At 41.2% G+C, this 17,260-nt stretch overlaps 2 protein-coding genes across 2 annotated transcripts in view; one reads left to right on the forward strand and one right to left on the reverse strand.

Annotated features, from left to right (window-relative positions):
- Window positions 1-159: 159 nt before the first annotated feature.
- LOC121962080 (uncharacterized) lies at window positions 160-13,469 on the reverse strand. Its single transcript, XM_088073401.1, has 5 exons — window positions 13,262-13,469; window positions 9,674-10,361; window positions 9,023-9,184; window positions 7,923-8,127; window positions 160-7,532 (listed from the first exon to the last, which is right to left on the reverse strand). Exons 2-5 carry the CDS (start codon window positions 9,816-9,818, stop codon window positions 5,291-5,293), a joined length of 2,754 nt encoding a protein of 917 aa, XP_087929527.1. The 5' UTR covers window positions 9,819-10,361; window positions 13,262-13,469; the 3' UTR covers window positions 160-5,290.
- Window positions 13,470-16,743: 3,274 nt separating this feature from the next.
- cnga1b (cyclic nucleotide gated channel subunit alpha 1b) overlaps window positions 16,744-17,260 on the forward strand; it is an 8,933-nt gene continuing 8,416 nt past the window's right edge. The window contains exon 1 of the mRNA XM_088073415.1: window positions 16,744-16,948. The gene's annotated coding sequence lies outside the window, so the exon portion shown is untranslated. The remainder of the gene's footprint in view (window positions 16,949-17,260) is intronic.

Here is a 17,260-nt window from a genome sequence, read left to right on the forward strand (position 1 = left end):
GTTTGACAAAAAAGTTTTTTAAAATTTTGGTGATTTTTAAAAATAATACGAATAACTGTGTGTGTAATTAATCATTATTATTGTTTTTTAAATCAAAAAATACTGATGAATCTCCAGTATTCTGACGGTGATTTGTGAGATGAATGTGGACACAGACGGTTTGTAGATTTGACGGTTTTTATTCAGTATATCTTCACACACTTTTAGAACAGGCTGGTTTAGTTAGGTCACACACACACACACACACACACACACACACACACACACTCACTATTGATTTAGTGTTACCAATAATGGTCGTAATATTAAGGGGTTTCAAAGACTGATCTCGTCTCTGCTTCCTTCCGACTCCTCCGACAGAAACCTCATGCAAACAGGAAGGACAGAGAGAGGAGACCACCGAGGAACATTTTAGTAAATTAAATTGTTTTTTCAGACGCCGCGGGCGAAGCTGCGTCCAGTCGCCGCGCTGAACGACTCATCAGAGAGACAAAATGGTAAACATTAATCGAGGCCGAAATCCAGAGTTTTCTCTGATTGGGTTCACATTTCGATCAGGGTCGATTATTCAGAGTAACTGGGGGTACCTGTTTAAAAATAAACAACAAAAAAAACTTGTGCTTTCAAGAAGGACAAATACTTTTTATTTGGCTTTGGGGGAGGGGCATACAATTTTAAATAGCCGTATTTTGTATTTACTACCAGAAGGCTTGTTTTCTTTGTTTTTTTATGGTCTTTTTCTTTCTTTAAACATTTTTGGCAATTTTTATGACCGTTTTTTTAAATTTTCTTTCTTAACATTTTTTTTCTTGATTCTGAAAGAAAACATGCCATGGAGGGCATGTTTACCAAAAATGGCATTTTGAAATGATTTAGAAGACTAAAATGTTGGCCATTTTAGTGATTTTTGATTTTTTTTTTAAAAATAAAACATGCACACAGGTTTGGAAGCCACACTTTCTCAAAAAAATCACCAAAAATGACAGTATTTATCACAGCCAGAAACTATAAAAATAGCTGTTAGCTGAACACATTATGTTATTATACAGGTTTGTAAGACAAACCTCTGTGACTTTTCTAAAACGTTTGGGATATTTAGTTTTCCAAAAGTTTTATAGGCCTGAAAATAGCTATTTGCAAATTCCAAGACCTTTACAGATTTTTAATGACTGTACGAGCCCTGATAAACATACTCGATATTTGCAACTGACATCGATGACATCACCTTTGTCCCCTGAGGGATGCATACTGGTAATTGGATAATTTTGAGGACTTATTCAATGTTAAACAATTAAATGTTGTCAATTATAGCATTTAGACGATCAAACTTGTCAATGTGAACCCAGTCAGTGTGAAACTCTTCTATCACAGAGGACTGTTTTTGAGCATTTTCGTCCACCGTCATTTGGTGAAAACTCACCGTGGTTTGACTCAACAGATTTCTCAACAAAAGTAGATAAAGACGAGGTTTCCAAATGTTCAGCCAGCCCTAAAATCAGCCTCGTTTGGAGGGAAACTGTCAAAGATTTTATCAGTAAAATATATTGTTCAGACATTTGTATCTGCTGAAATTCATCTAATTGACTGCCATTGGCCTATCGGAAAAAAAGATGACAATTTTTCTATTGTCATTTCATAGAAGACTTTACCCTTAAATGCCTCACAGCGCCTGAAGTGACATCCTGAGTGTCAGGATTTTCAGGAAATTTATCCCCAACCCTGACAACCGGCAATTCAAGGAGTTCAGACAAAGTTGTCTCCCTCTACTTCAGTTAGCAGTTGACTACGTTTCCCATGATTCCTCCAGAGAAGAGATGGGGCCTGTTTAGCTGATAGAAATGAATAAGCAACATTTCCACATTAATGTCATTTGTATAATCGATTAACTGGTAAAATTAAAAATCGATTATTCGTTATTTTAGAAAATAAAAATAAAACATTTGCCTATTTCAAACAATAACAAATGCGTTTTATCCTCAGTTGAAGCTCACAGCAACATATATTTTGACAGCATTTCACAGCCTGTCGATTAATCGATTAAATATCATGTTTGATTAAATTCCAATTAATCAATCATCACTTAATTGTTACCATCCCTACTCAAAACATTTTTGCTTTTTTAAAGTTGTTGTATATGAACATTATGAACAATTTCTAGGAGACAGGACGTTTTATTGAAGTATGCACCGCTGCATGTTAACAGGAATATCAGTGTAATCTACTTCTTTCATTAGAAGTGCAAACAACTTAGTAGGAGTAATGTCCTTTTTGGAATATTTTGCACATGTAAAAGTTGTCTGGGTCAACAGTCTCTTTGTGAAGACATTTGGATAAAATCATAAATAAATAATACCAGAACGGGCTGTGTTTCCCTTTACGTGGCCGATCTCAGAGCTGCAGACTTTTTGGGGAACCCGAGCTACAACAGACAGATTTTAGACAACATTTCTTCAGTCACTCTGGTTCGAAAGTCCACACCCACACAGAGCGAGAACGGCTCTATCTAATGCTAAGTAGTAACAGTTGTCAAGTAGAAATGGCACTCTGTAACCATGGAGATATATTATTAGTTCAGGTAAACAAAAAAACACCATCAACCACAACATCAACAGCTTGGTATCACCCTTGAGCTTCCTCGAGGAGGTCCTTCCAATTAACTCTTAGTCCACAGGTTTGGGTCCAATTGAAACAACGTTTTCAATGAGACGTTTTGCTGACGCCACCTGGGACTCAGATGAGCTGTCCAAAATCTGGTCAAACCCAGATTCCAATATCCATGACTTTAGCCACAAAAGGTTTAAAAACTGGATCCGTGTGCACGTTGGTTTCAAATCTGGCGACCAAAACTTATAGTGAACATCCAGGTGTCAATCAGAGTTTGACAAGGGAATTGTCCGCCCTGTTTGCCGCTACTGGCGTCACGAGACGTCCTCTCGGTGGCAAAGCTTTGTCCGTCCTACTGGTGGCTCTGTCGGCAAAGCATCATCCTTTGCAACAAATGGGTGGTGAAGTCCACGTTGTAATGCAGCATGGACGCAGGCTTTAGAGATCAGTCAACCACACGTCTTTACATCAGAGAGGGTCGACTCAGTGATATCCAGGACTGAAACAATCGTCAGGTGACCGCAGCGGTAGTCGTAGTTACACGGGGAACACACATAATATTGCCTGCATCTTTGCTTTTGAAGATGACGTTGCAATGCCCCCACGTTCGGGTACAATCTTGTGTCACTGCAAGCTCCTATTTATACACAGACACTTGCTGATGAAAAATATTGCTCTTCACTAATTACATATTCTAAGGTGACTTCAAACACACTGGCATGTACTACACACACATCATTGACAAAATATACTCTCTTTTTGTGTCTTTTTGTCACAAAATATTGACACGTCCTTCAATCTGACAGCGTATGAAACGTCAACATGTTGGAACAGCGGCTTGAAAATAAATCCTAAATTATTTGTTCAATTCTTTGACAGGATTCGTCATTTTAAGGATCTAAAGTAACTTTTTAGGTGAATTTTGTAAACGTAGTCCGTTAATTGATCAATCAATCAGTAGAATTAAAGGTTCTGAATGGAAAAAAAGTAATGTGTCTGTAAATGGAGAGATGCACAAAGTGAAAGAGAATATTTCAGACTGAATGTAGATTTTGCGTTGTTAACAGCGTATTGTTGTTTCTGATCTCAAAAGAGACAAAGACGGGAATGATGACGTGCTCCTGTCTCTTGTTTGGTGCTTTGTTTCTGTCTAAGAGTGCCCATTGTTGATTCCCAGTTATGCAAACGCTTTCTGTGCCGAAAGACTGACGCACAGAAAACCAACCGATCCGACAACCCTGAAACCTTCCCTGCAGGATCAAATCTGAGAAACTGTCTCTCCCGTTTCAGAGACTACCCACCTAATTCCGCTCTCCTGACAGACTTCTTCATCAAAACGTCCCCTCAAATGAATGAATCAGTCTTCCCTCTGTCAGTCAGAGTGAATCACCCGCCTACATCAGTCAATCTTCGCTTCCAAAACAGCCAGTTTGTCTCCGGCACGTTTCCAAACCTACATCATTACCCAAGTCAAACAAAGTGTCTTCTGCTGTCAACTATTTAAAGTTCCTGTGTTGTTTGCAAAGGACGGACGTAAGACAGAAAGCGTCATTTCTGTCAGAGGGTGTGATGCACTTTGAGGCGACCTTGTTTCACGCGGCAAAGGGAAAGATTCATGTTTTTGACTTGTTAACGTCATTGGACCAGACGGTTGTATGAGTTCAGAATTGGTCATGTGTGGGTTAAAAAAACCCCACCCTGGATGAACAAAGAGAATTATATCCATAAATAAGCATTTAATCACCTGTAATGATGTCTGAATTAATATGCACAAAATTGGATTTCAGAAAAATTTGAGTTTCCAAGTTCTATTTACAAAATGGATAATTTTTTTCGAGAGTGTAAAGGCCAAGGTTTTAGTGACTGGATCTCACTTTCCATAATGCCACTTAAACAGTGTCTTTTATAGGACCTTTTCTGCCGGGTAAATGCAAAATTAGTGGAGTTCCAGTTGAAACATCAGTATTGTTTCATGAAGAAGGAAGTTAATTCAAAGTTTTGAGTCCTCTTTCAATGAAAAACACTAAATGTTACTCCAGAGATTATCTTTGATGGACTATTCTTAAGCATCACATCACTTTTGGAGACTAGAGCCAAAAGTTAGTCACTAAAGCTGTGTCACCTTAACCTCCAAAAACAAATTCACCCTTTCAGATCATTCACCCTGACTGACAACACGACTGAATGGGTCTACGCTTCACAACAAGCTGCTACAGCTCGCTCTCGGTTCATAAACAACTCTCCAAAGTTAATTAATGGTGGATTGCTTAATGTGAGTAAACTGCAAAACTTTTGTTGGGATCAAAATGGGAATAAGGCATCCTAATCTTGACATTTCACAAATTGCTGACACCAGTTCTGTAGCACAGTATTTGTGGATTCAATCTGCATCAACATGCAGAAACTTCTGAACCACATCTGGCTAAAATTCCAAACCACAGATGTAGAAACCGTGTTGCAATGAGCTGCTGCTTCTTGTTGAAACTTTTCCTAACATCTGGCACTTCTGCTGGTGTGACAAACGGATGCTGAATGAGTGATATTCATTAATGTGACATAACTGATTCACAATCACAGTCGTCAAAACCTCCCCGCTTTAGAACAAAAAAAAAAAAAAAATTCAAGGGAGGACACCATCATAACTTCATCCCTTGTCTGGATGGTTTGATACACGCACTTCTGTCAATCACACCGTCTCCATGACGATGACGACTTCGCTGCCATCTTCGGATGTTGGTGTGGTGGTGGAGGTGGAGTTGCACAGCATAAGTCCTTCACCTGTGGTTATCTGACCCCTGGCAGGACAGTCCACACTGTCATGGAGATCAGTGTTTCCACCTCCCTTTTTATCCCTTTTATCTTCTTCTTTCTCCTCTTCCTCTTCCTCATCGTCTTCCTCCTCTACCCGACACCTGCACACCTCGATGCCGGAGTCGCCAGTAAGTCTCCGATGTCTGTACTGGCTCTCATCGGCTCCCATGTCCTCATCTTCGTCATCATCATTGTCCTCGTCATCCTGTTCCTCGTCTCCGTCGTCCCAGCTGGGAGGTCCAGGTTCAAAGACATCCACGCAGGGGGAAAAGAGAGTCTGTTTTGGAGGAGACTGAGTCGCACGAGGCGAGGGGGAGAGGGAGGAAGCGTGGCCAGAGGAAGATCCGCCTTTGTTGGACTGGTGCATTGCAGTGAGGGGGTCTAGGAGTAAAGCTGGGGCTTGGAGGGATGTAGAGGATGTGGGTGGAGGGGTGGAGAGGGAAGGAGGTGAAGGAAGAGATGGGGGTGAAGATTGGGAGAGGGCTGCAGGAGGAGAGGGAGTGAAGGAAGATTCAGACTCTATGGTTATGGCTGGACAGGAAGAAGGGGAGGACACAGGTGTTGGCAAAGTGAGCACTGGGGCAGGTGCGGACAGTTGGTCTGATCCAGTACCGACCTGGACATTTGTTGGTAATGGTCGGGTAAGTTCTGACTCTGACGATTGAGACAGAACCAAAGAGGGACCTGTCTTGGCTGGCACTGAGGCTGAATCTGGACAAGATACGAGAAGAGTGACAGACCCTGGGTTTTGGGGCAAGCTTGATGTTGGGCTTTGAGGAACCGGGGCTTGACCCAACCCAGGTGACAGTTCTGGAATCTGGCAATGGGCTAAAGTAGCCGCATCTGTAGCAAGGACAAGGTTTGAATGTGCAGGTTTTAGAATGAGGCTAGTTTCAGAGTCTGGGACTATGGGGATTTTGGGTTGCAGGTTTGGCACAAGGGTAATGGTTGAAGATACTGAGTTTGAAGCTTGGGTCAGGTCTGTAAGTATTGGGCCTAGAAGGGGGTTAAGGTCTGTAGGTAATGGTTCTGGACTTTGGGTAGTGTTTGAAGGTACTGGTTCTGGATCTTGGGTAAGGTTTGAGGGTACATGGAATGGAACTTGGGTAAGGTTTGAAGATACTGGGACTGGAGGCGTGCTAAGGTTTGTAAGTACTGGCTCTAGAACTTGGTTATGGTTTGAAGGTACTGGGACTGGAGCTTGGGTATGGTTTGAAGGTACCGCTTCTGGAAAATGGGTAAGGTCTGAAGGTACTGGGACTGGAAGAGGGATAAGATTTGTGGGTACTGTTTCAAGAACTTGGGTAGAGTTTGCAAGTACTGGAGCTTGGGTAAGGTTTGAGGGTGCCGGAACTGGCACAAGGCTAGGATTTGGGTCTGGGCTTGCAAGACCAGCAGAGCCTGTTATTAAGGCCAAAGTTCTTCCAACATCTGGAGTTGGTACTGAGGTTGGGCTACTGGGAACATTGGCTGTATCAAAAGTTCCCGTTAGATCGAGGGTTTTGAGGGTTTTGGTGCTGTCAGAAGTGCTGGCTGTTGGGGTAGAAGGGCCTGACATTGAGGTGATTTTGGGGGCAGGGGTAGTTTCGGGGCCCTCAGCTTGACCTTCAGTGCTCATTACTTGGATGAGGGGGAGTGTGGTGTCAAGACCACTTGGGCTAGGGAGTGTAACTGGGCTACCTGTGCTGACTATTGGGGTAGATGGTGCTAGGTCGAGCTGTTGCTTTGTGGGAGATGGAGTTACAACAGGAAGAGCCACCTCTGAACCAGGAGAGGGCAGAGGCTGAGGTGAGGCCACCCGGGTAACAACCGCCACAGTAACAGCCTTGTTGGGAACAGATGAGTCCGTAGCAACAGTTTCCTCTGCCTTAGCAGCGTCCTCATCACTGATGTCAATGGCCACTGAGGCAACCATTCTCTCAGAAACAAATCGTCTCTCATCTGCCTCCAAACAGGTTGCCACCGCAGTGATGGTCTCCATGGTGACATCGAGAGTGAGGGGCGCAGCTTCGCTGGGCGTGGTGGCATGGCTTGTGTCAGTCTCGTACGTGACGGGTGCCGATAAGGAGGAGCTACATGGAGAGGAGGGGCAGCAGGAGTCACAGGAACAACTGGAGCTACAGGGAAGACACACATTCATTAATCATCTAAATTTATGGAAACAAACAAATGATTAACTCTTACTGTGCAGAAAAAAAGCTTGCTAAAATTGATTTATGGATTTAAAGGTGTTTTACCAAACAGTAATAAAATGGTGACATATCGATTGTTAGTAGTTACTGAGACCAATTACTGATATTTGCCACCAATTTGCATTTACAATAACAATGAAAATTTTAGAGTTTTAAGTACTCCCTACAGTTTTACCAGCATTTTCTTAGTCATTACTATGTCCTGAGCTGCTAACGTTATTTCCTGAATTTCTACTACTTCTTATTCTTCCTCTGTGGTGGTAGTAGTAGTAGCATTAGCACCAGTACTCCCAGTAGCATTAGCGACATTGTTACCTGTTGTCTGAGCTGAGGGAGGATGGACCGTCGCTGAGCGGCCGGTGCAGCAGCGGGTCGTGCTGCGTGAGCAGGTGGGGGTCGGCGGTGCGGGGGGGCTGCGGGTAACGTGGGGTGGTGAACACGGAGCTGTAGGGTGGAGGAGGGGTTGAGGGTTGAGCCGCCACCTCCTCGTAGGACGGCAGCTTCAGCGATGCTAAGAAACCTGAAAATAGAAGAACGAAGCGAGGTTAGAGCAAAGCCACTTGGGGCTGGTGGAATGAACACAACACTGATTATTATCAACTCTAGGTGCAATATCAGAGGCAGCTGCACTTGCTCGAGTTTCTTGAAGATATTTCGCCTCTCATCCAAGTGGCTTCCTCAGTTTAGAATAGAATGAAAGAATCAGAAAGGGGTTTAATGCCAAGCAAGTCCAGTTGCTTATGACATAGCACCTGGAATTACCTAGCGAGGGCTATGGCGGCATTTTTATTTTTAGTGGCATGTTTGTTTACATTTTGCTGTGTGTTGCCACTGCAGCTGCATAGATGGATGATGCATGCCAAGTACGTTTTGTTGTACCAAAGTTTATTAAGATCCATGTTGCAGAATGGAGCTGCACTAAACTCATAAGACGGTAAAAATCTCACAGTGTGCAGAAGGCTGTATGCACAGAACACAACAGAAATGTCAAGTGGACTGCAAGTTTTTAATTGGTCACTGAACATCCATACTACTGATGTGTCTTTACCAGACAGTGGTGCCACCTACTGCTGACAGACCCAGTTCCAGTTTCACTGTTGCATTTGACCGGCATTCGGAGGTGAACAATTTTCAAAAACAAAAATACTGAGCAGTGGAGGAGTAGGGGCAATCGGTCGTTCCTAATATGAAAACGCCCTGATCGGCCAATATTTCTGGGGTTCTGGTGTGGCCAGTGGTTATCCAGACTATGGATACTTGAGCCAAGATGTCGTTTCCATGCCACATGCTTCCATGCATCGTTTAAAGTCTGATTAGCAATTAAAGATGCAATATACACCGAGTCATGACACAAAACAGGGGCTGGCTTTACTGTCTTGATGCTGAGAGTTAAATTTAAAAGCAGACGGTCTTACTGAGGTCCAGCATGGATGACGGGTAGGAGTTGGCTCCGTGGTAGGCCAGCAGGCTGATCTCTCTCTGTCTCTGCTGCTGCTGAACTCTCAGTTTGGCTCGACGGTGTCGGTAAGCACAGCAGCAGCTGAACAAGATGAGGACGGTCCACAGCAGCCAGAACCCTGAACACAGTATCACAGCATTTCAGATGTTCGATTCTTCACGACCGATCAATTGAATATTGATTAATTGGTATCATCACTACTTCAGATAGTTCAGATAGATAGCCTGTTCTCATTTGTCAAATAGCGCCACATTGTCTCTAAGCGGGTTTTCATTAACTCTCAAATTGCGCAAATTTAAATAGCGAATATAAAATATGCCTGATGGAAACACGTCAACTTAAAAAAAGCTCACATTTATCGCAAAAAAATTTTACACTAGCATGAGGTGATATTTCAGGGGATTTGAAAAAGTCCTATTTTTCAAAACTGCAATGGAAACACTTTTTTGGCGAAATATGGCTTTTTATATATAAAAATATATAATATATAAGTGGGAGTTTTTTTGTCTCCATTAGGTGTATTTTATATTCACAATCTGTGGGTTAATGGTCACTTAGTCAGAATGTAAATTTGCAAAATTAATTTAAATTTGTGAAATGAACTTACACCAGAGTTCGTAGTAGTAGGTGCAGCAGCCGGTCTCTCCGCAGCAGTGTCCCGTCTCACACAGGTAACCTCCGTTAGCGTTGGCCCCGGGGCAGTACCGCGGTCTCCCCAGCAGGGGCAGGCTGCCACCGGAGTGGTACTCCATCGCACCCCTGCTCTGCCCGGACCTAGCTCCGTGCCACCGCTACCTGCTCACCACGAGCAGCTAACAAGCTGTTAGCTCTCCAAAACAGACAAAACCGTGTACGCAGTCCAACTACATTTTCAGGTAATTTATTTTCAAACAGAATTTTATTTCCTAAGTGTTTGGTTTTAATAGCTATGCTGGTTTTGTTTCTGCTGCAGTTGAGAATTTTTCGAAGCAGCTGCTAGCCAAGCATTTTCACTTTTTTTGCAATCAGCTCATCAACTCTTAAGATAACTATTGGAGGGACTCAAGGGTCCACAATTTTAAGCATTGTGCCCCGAAAAGTCCCTGCAAAACTGAGGCTAACGTAATCCAGGTCCGTTAGCACCAAAACACAGCGATACACAATTCAAAGAGTGTACGAAGGTTAACAGAGCCCCACCCCTCTCTGCTCACAATCACAGGTAACAGTGGTGCAGCTAAACAGTGCGAGTCCTGCAGCTGTGGTCGAGTCGGCGCCAGTGGAGCGAGACGGGCTGACAGCCAATAGGAGGTCCAGAACTGCAGAGAGAAAAAAAGAGACAATAGTTTATTGATACAGAGCACGACAGGACGTCACACACTACTACAGCCTGTTTGATATTCAACACGGCTTCGGCTCAAACCACAAGCCGACACAATGCTACCCTCTCTCTCCACACACACGTTTGTTTTCCCACACTTGTGAGGACCCTCGCTGACACAGTGCATTCCCAGGACACTCACCTGAAATGAGGTCAAAAGTCTTTCAAGTCCGTCTTAAAACTCACAGTCCCAGAGCTACTGATCTTGTTTTCCAAGCCAGAAAATGATCAGTGACCCTTGATCATTATTGAACCAGAACAGGCTCTAAATATTGTGCGTTTCTCTTCGGACCCACTGCAGTTCGCTCTGTGGTTAGATTAGAGTTTTCAATTTTGATTTGTGATCTGAGAATTTGAGTTTACAACAACAAACAGAGTAAAACTTCTGATTTGTGATGTAAGGCAAAACTAAAATCATCAACCAGCCTGACGATATAAGCTGTTTCTGTCACTGAGGAGGGGGCTCTTCCAGGGTTACCCATATTTTAATTTATTTGTGGCAATGCGCCACTTTCACAACATCTGCTGCCACGTATTGATTTCATAATTCCGGAGCCGGACCGTTCATTAGGAGCTGTTCAAAAATATACACAAGGTATACTGAACCTGCTTTGATTGAGGGCCACTTTTGCAAAATGACTGCAGGCTAGGGGCCAGTCACAGTGTCCCCATACATGTTTCTAGAATTTTAGGATGTTTTGGCGGTTTTAAGAAATTTTTGAGGAATTTAGGACATTTCTCGGCCCACAAAAACCTACGAAAACCTATGGGTTTAGAGAGGGGACACAGAATAATACAAAGGGACACACACATTTGAAAAAAATTCTACCAGATTTGGACAAATATTAAGTCTGATTACAGGGTCATTGCTCGCATTAGGTAGAAATTAAACAGACAGTGTTTCATCTCCACTTTAGACATTCAATAATGTCTGAGCAGCCCTGCAGCAATGTCCTCAAACTGGTCCTCAACAGAAAGACAACTGCACACTCACTCTCACACACACACACACACACACACGCGCGCGCGCACACACACACACACGCACGCACACACACACACACACACACACCGCTGCAGGACACGCTGGTGGTCTGTTAAGAGTTTCTTACCGGGCCAAGTTCTGCCTGCATGCTGCAGTGCTGCACACACACACACACACACACACACACACACACACACACACACACACACACACAGAGTAACTGCCATGAAATGAAGCCTTTACAGTTTGGTAAAAACGATGGCTTTCAACACATCACACACACTTGCATTAATAATAAGAATTTAATAACTTTAAAAATAAATAAATAAATAAGCATCAGATAGATTCTGCAACTCATGTAGCTGACTTTTTTATTTCAAACTGAATTAATTATAAAATTAAAAATGTTGAAAATAAATTGTCCCCTATAACATTTTATTACAAAATTGATTGAAATAAATGTTGTTGTTTTTTTTTGTTTTTTTTTTTAAATTTATCTGAAATTAAATTTATGGTAACAAAACAAAAAGTATCAGTAAAAAAGTTAAATCAAACTTATGGAAAAATAAATGAATGCATCATATATATAATATTTATACTGTATTTATGGTAAAAAAAAAAAAAGTTTTAAAAAGATATACATTAAAAATTTTTTTTTTTTTCAAAAAATGAATTGAAATTGTAAAAAATGAAAAAGGTTAAATAAAATTTGTAATTAAAAGAAAAGTAAAGAACAGCAGAGAAAAAGGTATGCATCAAAATGAATTAGATTAAAAAGAAATAATAGCCTCCAGAATAACAAAGGTCAAAAAATAGGAAGGGATTTTTTAAAAATCAAAATGGATGGTTAAAAAAGGAAAATGTGAATATAAAAGCATTAAAAAAAAAAAGGAAGGAAGGAAAAGGAAGGAAAATAGTAAAAGAAAAAATTGAGCCTATTGGTTTACATATTTTTAATCTTTAAAAAAAAACAGTTATACTAAACTGATGGTGAAATTTCCTGAATTAAAATAAAAAATGGATCATATTAAATTATTTATATATATGTATATATATATGATAAAAAGCATGAACTTTAATTTATGAAAAAAAGACCAGTAAAAAAAATGTTTAATTAAACATACAGAAAAATACATTGATAAATAAAAACAATAAAATAATCATATTATTATTTTTTAAAATATATATATATATATATATATATATATATATGGTAAAGAAAAAATACTAATTTAATTTATTGTGTAAAAACATGTCAAATTAAATTAGATAAAATTGAGATTTTATTTGATTTTTTAAAAACATATATCAAATTAAATTCTATAAAATTGAGATTTTATTTGATTTTTTTTAAATCTTTAATTTTGTTAACAAAAATTTAATTTTGGAGACGAAGGTCAGGGACACCTTCAGGGGGTCCCAGACAGACAGTGCTGAAAAAACCCAAAATTTAAAGTGATTTACAGAAAAAAAAAGAAGAAAAAAGCATTGACCACTGCATGATATAACATTTAAAAATATGTATAGAGAGTATGGGTTAAAAAAAGAAGGTGATCATGTGATCCTTGATGGGGGGGTGGGGGGGGGGGGCCCTTGGTGGGTTTGGGTATTTACCCCAACACCCCTTCTCAAATACCCGCTATTGATAGCAGCAGAACACAGAGGCCATATGTGTGCACACTGTAAATATGATAAATATGACACGTGATGACGTTATTTCACATGTATAATGAGCTATAATAACATGATTACTGTGTACTCTGTGGCTGAACGCAGTACTGTGTGTATTTATATTTGCAGGCTGCAGACGCCCCCCCTCCTCCACCGACAGCTAATAAACAAAAACACCGTACCGCTCCATCCGCGCCCCCGGACTCCGCTCCGTCACTCGGCCGGGCTGTCTGCCGCTCTCCTCGGTGTGATGACGGTCCGTCTGTCGGTGCTCGGTGCCGCCGGGGCCTCCTCTCTCCGGTTCTCCGGTTCCCCGCCTCCTCGCGCTCCCTCCTCGGTGCGACCCTCCGCCAGCCCCGCCGCCATCAGCGCGAGCGGCACGTCAAGCGCGCGCGGCGACAAAGAGCTCGCTTCCGCCCCATCGCTCGTGTTGATTTCAAAATAAAAGCCGTGCCGGTTATCGATTTCCAATAAATAAATAAATAAAAAGTTATATTTGGTGGAATAGAAATACTGTACGTATGCTGATGTATATTTTTCAAACATTGTATTTTACTCAAGTATTCCATTTTTTTTCTCCAGGCTAATTTTAAAGTATTTGTACTTAAGTATGTAATTCTTTCTTAGTCTTACAGAAAGGCTGTAATTTAAAAGTATTTGTACTTTAAGTATTCAATTTGTTTATACACATATAGAAAGCCTATAACTTAAAAGCATGCGTACTTTATTTAAGTATTTAATTTGCTCTTACATCCAAAGAAAGGCTAACATTTTTAAGTTTTTGTACTCTACTGAAGTATTCATTTTTTCTTACTCTTACAGAAAGGCTATAACTTTAAAGTATTTGTACTTAAGCATTACATTTTTCTTATTCTTACAGAAAGGCGATTTTTTTCTTGCACCTAAAGTCTTTGATTTTAGTTTTTCTTTTTTTCCCTTTAAAAAAAAAAAGAACTTTTAATTTGTAAAGAAAAAGAAGAACTCCACTCAAACCGGAAGCTCCGCGTGTGATCGTTTTTTCACACTCGACAGCCCGCCATTACAGCCACCAGCCGGTAACGGCGCCGAGTCCCCGCAGTGAGCGATCACCGGTGTGTCGGTGAAGAAAAGGACTCAGATTTACTCCGCGGCTGCAGTGTGTCACTCTGCGTTAGAGCTGTTCTGTGTTCTGTGTTCTGGGTTCTGTGTTCTGGGTTCTGTGTTCTGGGTTCTGGGTTCTGTGTTCTGGGTTCTGGGTTCTGTTCGGACTTTGATGCTGACGTTAAGGTTCCACTGTGGAACAAACACATTTTATAGATTCAAGTGTTGATTAGAGGGAGAATCAGAAGGAAAGAAAGGAAGAGCCCGGGAGCCTGTTACACTTTACGCATCATAAATATCCTAGTATTGATGATAATTTGTAGTATTGGTTATAAATCGTAGTATTGATAATAAATCTCAGTATTGATTGTGGAAAAAAAGAGATTATGAATTCTCATGGCGGACGCACTGGCCTCTGATTGGCTCGCAGCCCGTCATCGCGAGCCAATCAGAGTGCACGCTGCAGGAGGCTGCTGCTCCTAGCAACAAGAGACACTTTTTATTTTTTTCTAAGAGCTGCCGAAAAAAAAATCACACATATACAAGTCTGATGCAATTTTTAAAAGGATGACCATTTTGTTTTTAAATGCTTCAAAAACACCAGAAAATTTACCAAAATGTGTGTAAATAATATTTTGTCAGAACAAATCCAAACAAGCCTTTTCCCCTGCAGAGAAATTGTGAAAGCACAAGTGAAAATATCAGGAAAATAAATGTGATACAAGAGATCAACAGGCATCTGATATTTATTCACTACAACTGTGAACATCCACTGATGCAAATACACTCTGGATACTTACTGAAACAAATATTAAACTAGTATTAACACATCCTCCTTAAACTGTGTCACAGGGATACTCAGCCAGCTTTACTTTGGGGACACTTTTACAAAATGACTGGAGGCCAGGGGCCAATCACAGCCGCCCCATACATGTTTGATGGACTTTAGGACATTTGTAGGATTTTTATAATGATAATAATCATAATGATGACAACAATTCCTCTTCTTCTCCTTCTTCTTCTTTTTATTATTATTATTATTAATAATAATAATAAAAATCGGCAAAAAGTTGTAAAGACAAAAACATGTTTTTAAAATTCATGAACATTTTTAAAGGCATTTGTTTTGCATTTGTTTTTTTTGTGTTTTCCTGGAAAAGTCCTGGAAATACATTGGTGAAAATGTGTATCAGCCCCCCTTGGCGGTGCCACTGTGTTGGTGTGTTGTGATTGTGGGCATGTTGAGACTCTTTGTGTTGTCATGGCATGAAAACACACACACACACACACACACACACACACACACACACAGGGCTAAATCCTAGTAAGCCTATCAAAGCTGCCTGTTGAACACTGGTAGGTGTGTCTGTGTGTGTGTGTGTGTGTGTGTGTGTGTGTGTGTGTGTGTGTGCGCGTGCGTGTGTATTAGGGTTACACTGCTGACTCAGGAGGATCAGATGTTGTTAATCTGCTCCTCCTCACTTTTCATCACCTCCTCCTTCTCAGTTGTATCCGTCCTCCCTCCTCTTCCTCCCTCCTCGTCACCTTTCCTCGTCACCTTTCCTCCCTCCGTTTTTATTCCTTACTCTCCCACCTGTTTCCTTCCAGTAGTGAAGGAAGTATTCAGATCATTTACTGCAGTAAAAGTACTCACACCAAACTGTAGAAATATTTGGTTAAAGTCCTGCACTGAGAATGTCAATTTAATAAAAGTATGTCAGTATAATCGATAAAATTCTTTAAGTCAGGGCTGGTTCTCATAGCTAGGGCTGGTTTTTATAATTAGGGCTGTCTGTTATAGTTAGGGCTGGCTCTTATAGTTAGAGCTGGTAATCATAGTCAGGTCTTTTCAGTTAGGGCTGGCTCTTGTAGTTATGGCTACTGCTTATAGCTAGGGTTAGCTCTTATAATTAGGGCTGGCTCTTGTAGTTAGAGCTTGCTGTTATAGAGAGGGTTAGCTCTTATAGTTAATGCTCTTACAGTTAGGGTTGGCTCTTATTGTAAGGACTGTCTTTTACAGTTATGACTGGCTCTTATAATTACAGCTGCTCTTACAGTTAGGGCCAGTTCTCACAGTAACGGCTGGCTCGTGTCATTACAGCTGGCCATTTTATTTAGGGCTTGCTTTTATAATTAGAACCGGCTGTTATGGTTAGGGCTGGCTCTTATACTTGGGGCTGGCTCCTATAGTTACAGCTGGCTGTTATGGTGAGGACTGGTTATGCAGTTAGTTACAGCTGGCTGTTATATTTAGGGCTGGCTCTCATAGTTAGGGCTGGCTCTCATAGTTTTGGGTCCCCACAATGTCAGTGAAAACGAACACAGAGATAAACACAGTCTGAGTTACTTCCTGTGTGCTGATTTAACCTCCCTGTTGTGGCTGCTGTGTCATGTTTCCCTCCCTCGGCAGGTTGATGGTGACTCGGTTTCTGCTCCGTCAGTTTTTTGGGTTTTTTTTACGGATGTACTTGGGGGTGAAATGTGACGTTACGTGTTCACGGAGGAGCTGGACTTTAGAGTGGATCCAGAAGTGCAGGTGAGACAGAGAGTATCATCCTCCTCTAATCTCTTTATCCTCGTCAGGGTGACAGACGAGACGCTCCAAACACTCCTTCACCTCTCCCATCCCTCCACTTTCTCCTCTTTTCTTCACAAACTTTAACAGATTTAAAACATTCAGCAGCGTCTGTGTTTGTTTAGGGGGGGAAACTCCTCTGTTTGGACGGCCATGAGTCTGACGGACGCTTGGTGCATCTAGAAACTGAGAGTGACCGATTATCATCTGACAGGTAAGGAGATAAAGGCCTGAAGGTAGAGGGGAAATTAATTTATAATACATATTCAGAATAATTATAGACATGTTTAAAAACTGTATCTTACCTTTCTTTGTTACGTATTTTCAATTTCATGCTATTTTTTGGGCCATATCTTGTTAATTTGCTTCCTTTCCTTCCCCTCACGTTTTTGCAAGAAATCAAACCTTTTGCTCGGGTTTCAAGGGGTTAAACCTTTTAAGTCTGATCAAGCTGGTGCAATTTCTTTCAAAAACATGGGAGAAAAGGCATCGAGCAACTTGGTAAGAAATGTTCCACAAATTGCAA

This window comes from Plectropomus leopardus, chromosome 23 (genome assembly GCF_026936395.1).
Source record: "Plectropomus leopardus strain MGB_pleo_1.0 chromosome 23, ASM2693639v1, whole genome shotgun sequence".
In the NCBI taxonomy this organism is placed as follows: domain Eukaryota; kingdom Metazoa; phylum Chordata; class Actinopteri; order Perciformes; family Serranidae; genus Plectropomus; species Plectropomus leopardus.

Coding starts and splice junctions, on each gene's coding strand:
- LOC121962080 (XM_088073401.1), bottom strand. CDS start 9,818: ATGGAGTACCACTCCGGTGGCAGCCTGCCCCTGCTGGGGAGACCGCGG. Junction 8,128..9,022: donor GTCATCCATGCTGGACCTCA/GTAAGACCGTCT, acceptor TTCTATTTTCAG/GTTTCTTAGCATCGCTGAAG. Junction 7,533..7,922: donor TCCCTCAGCTCAGACAACAG/GTAACAATGTCG, acceptor TCTTCCCTGTAG/CTCCAGTTGTTCCTGTGACT.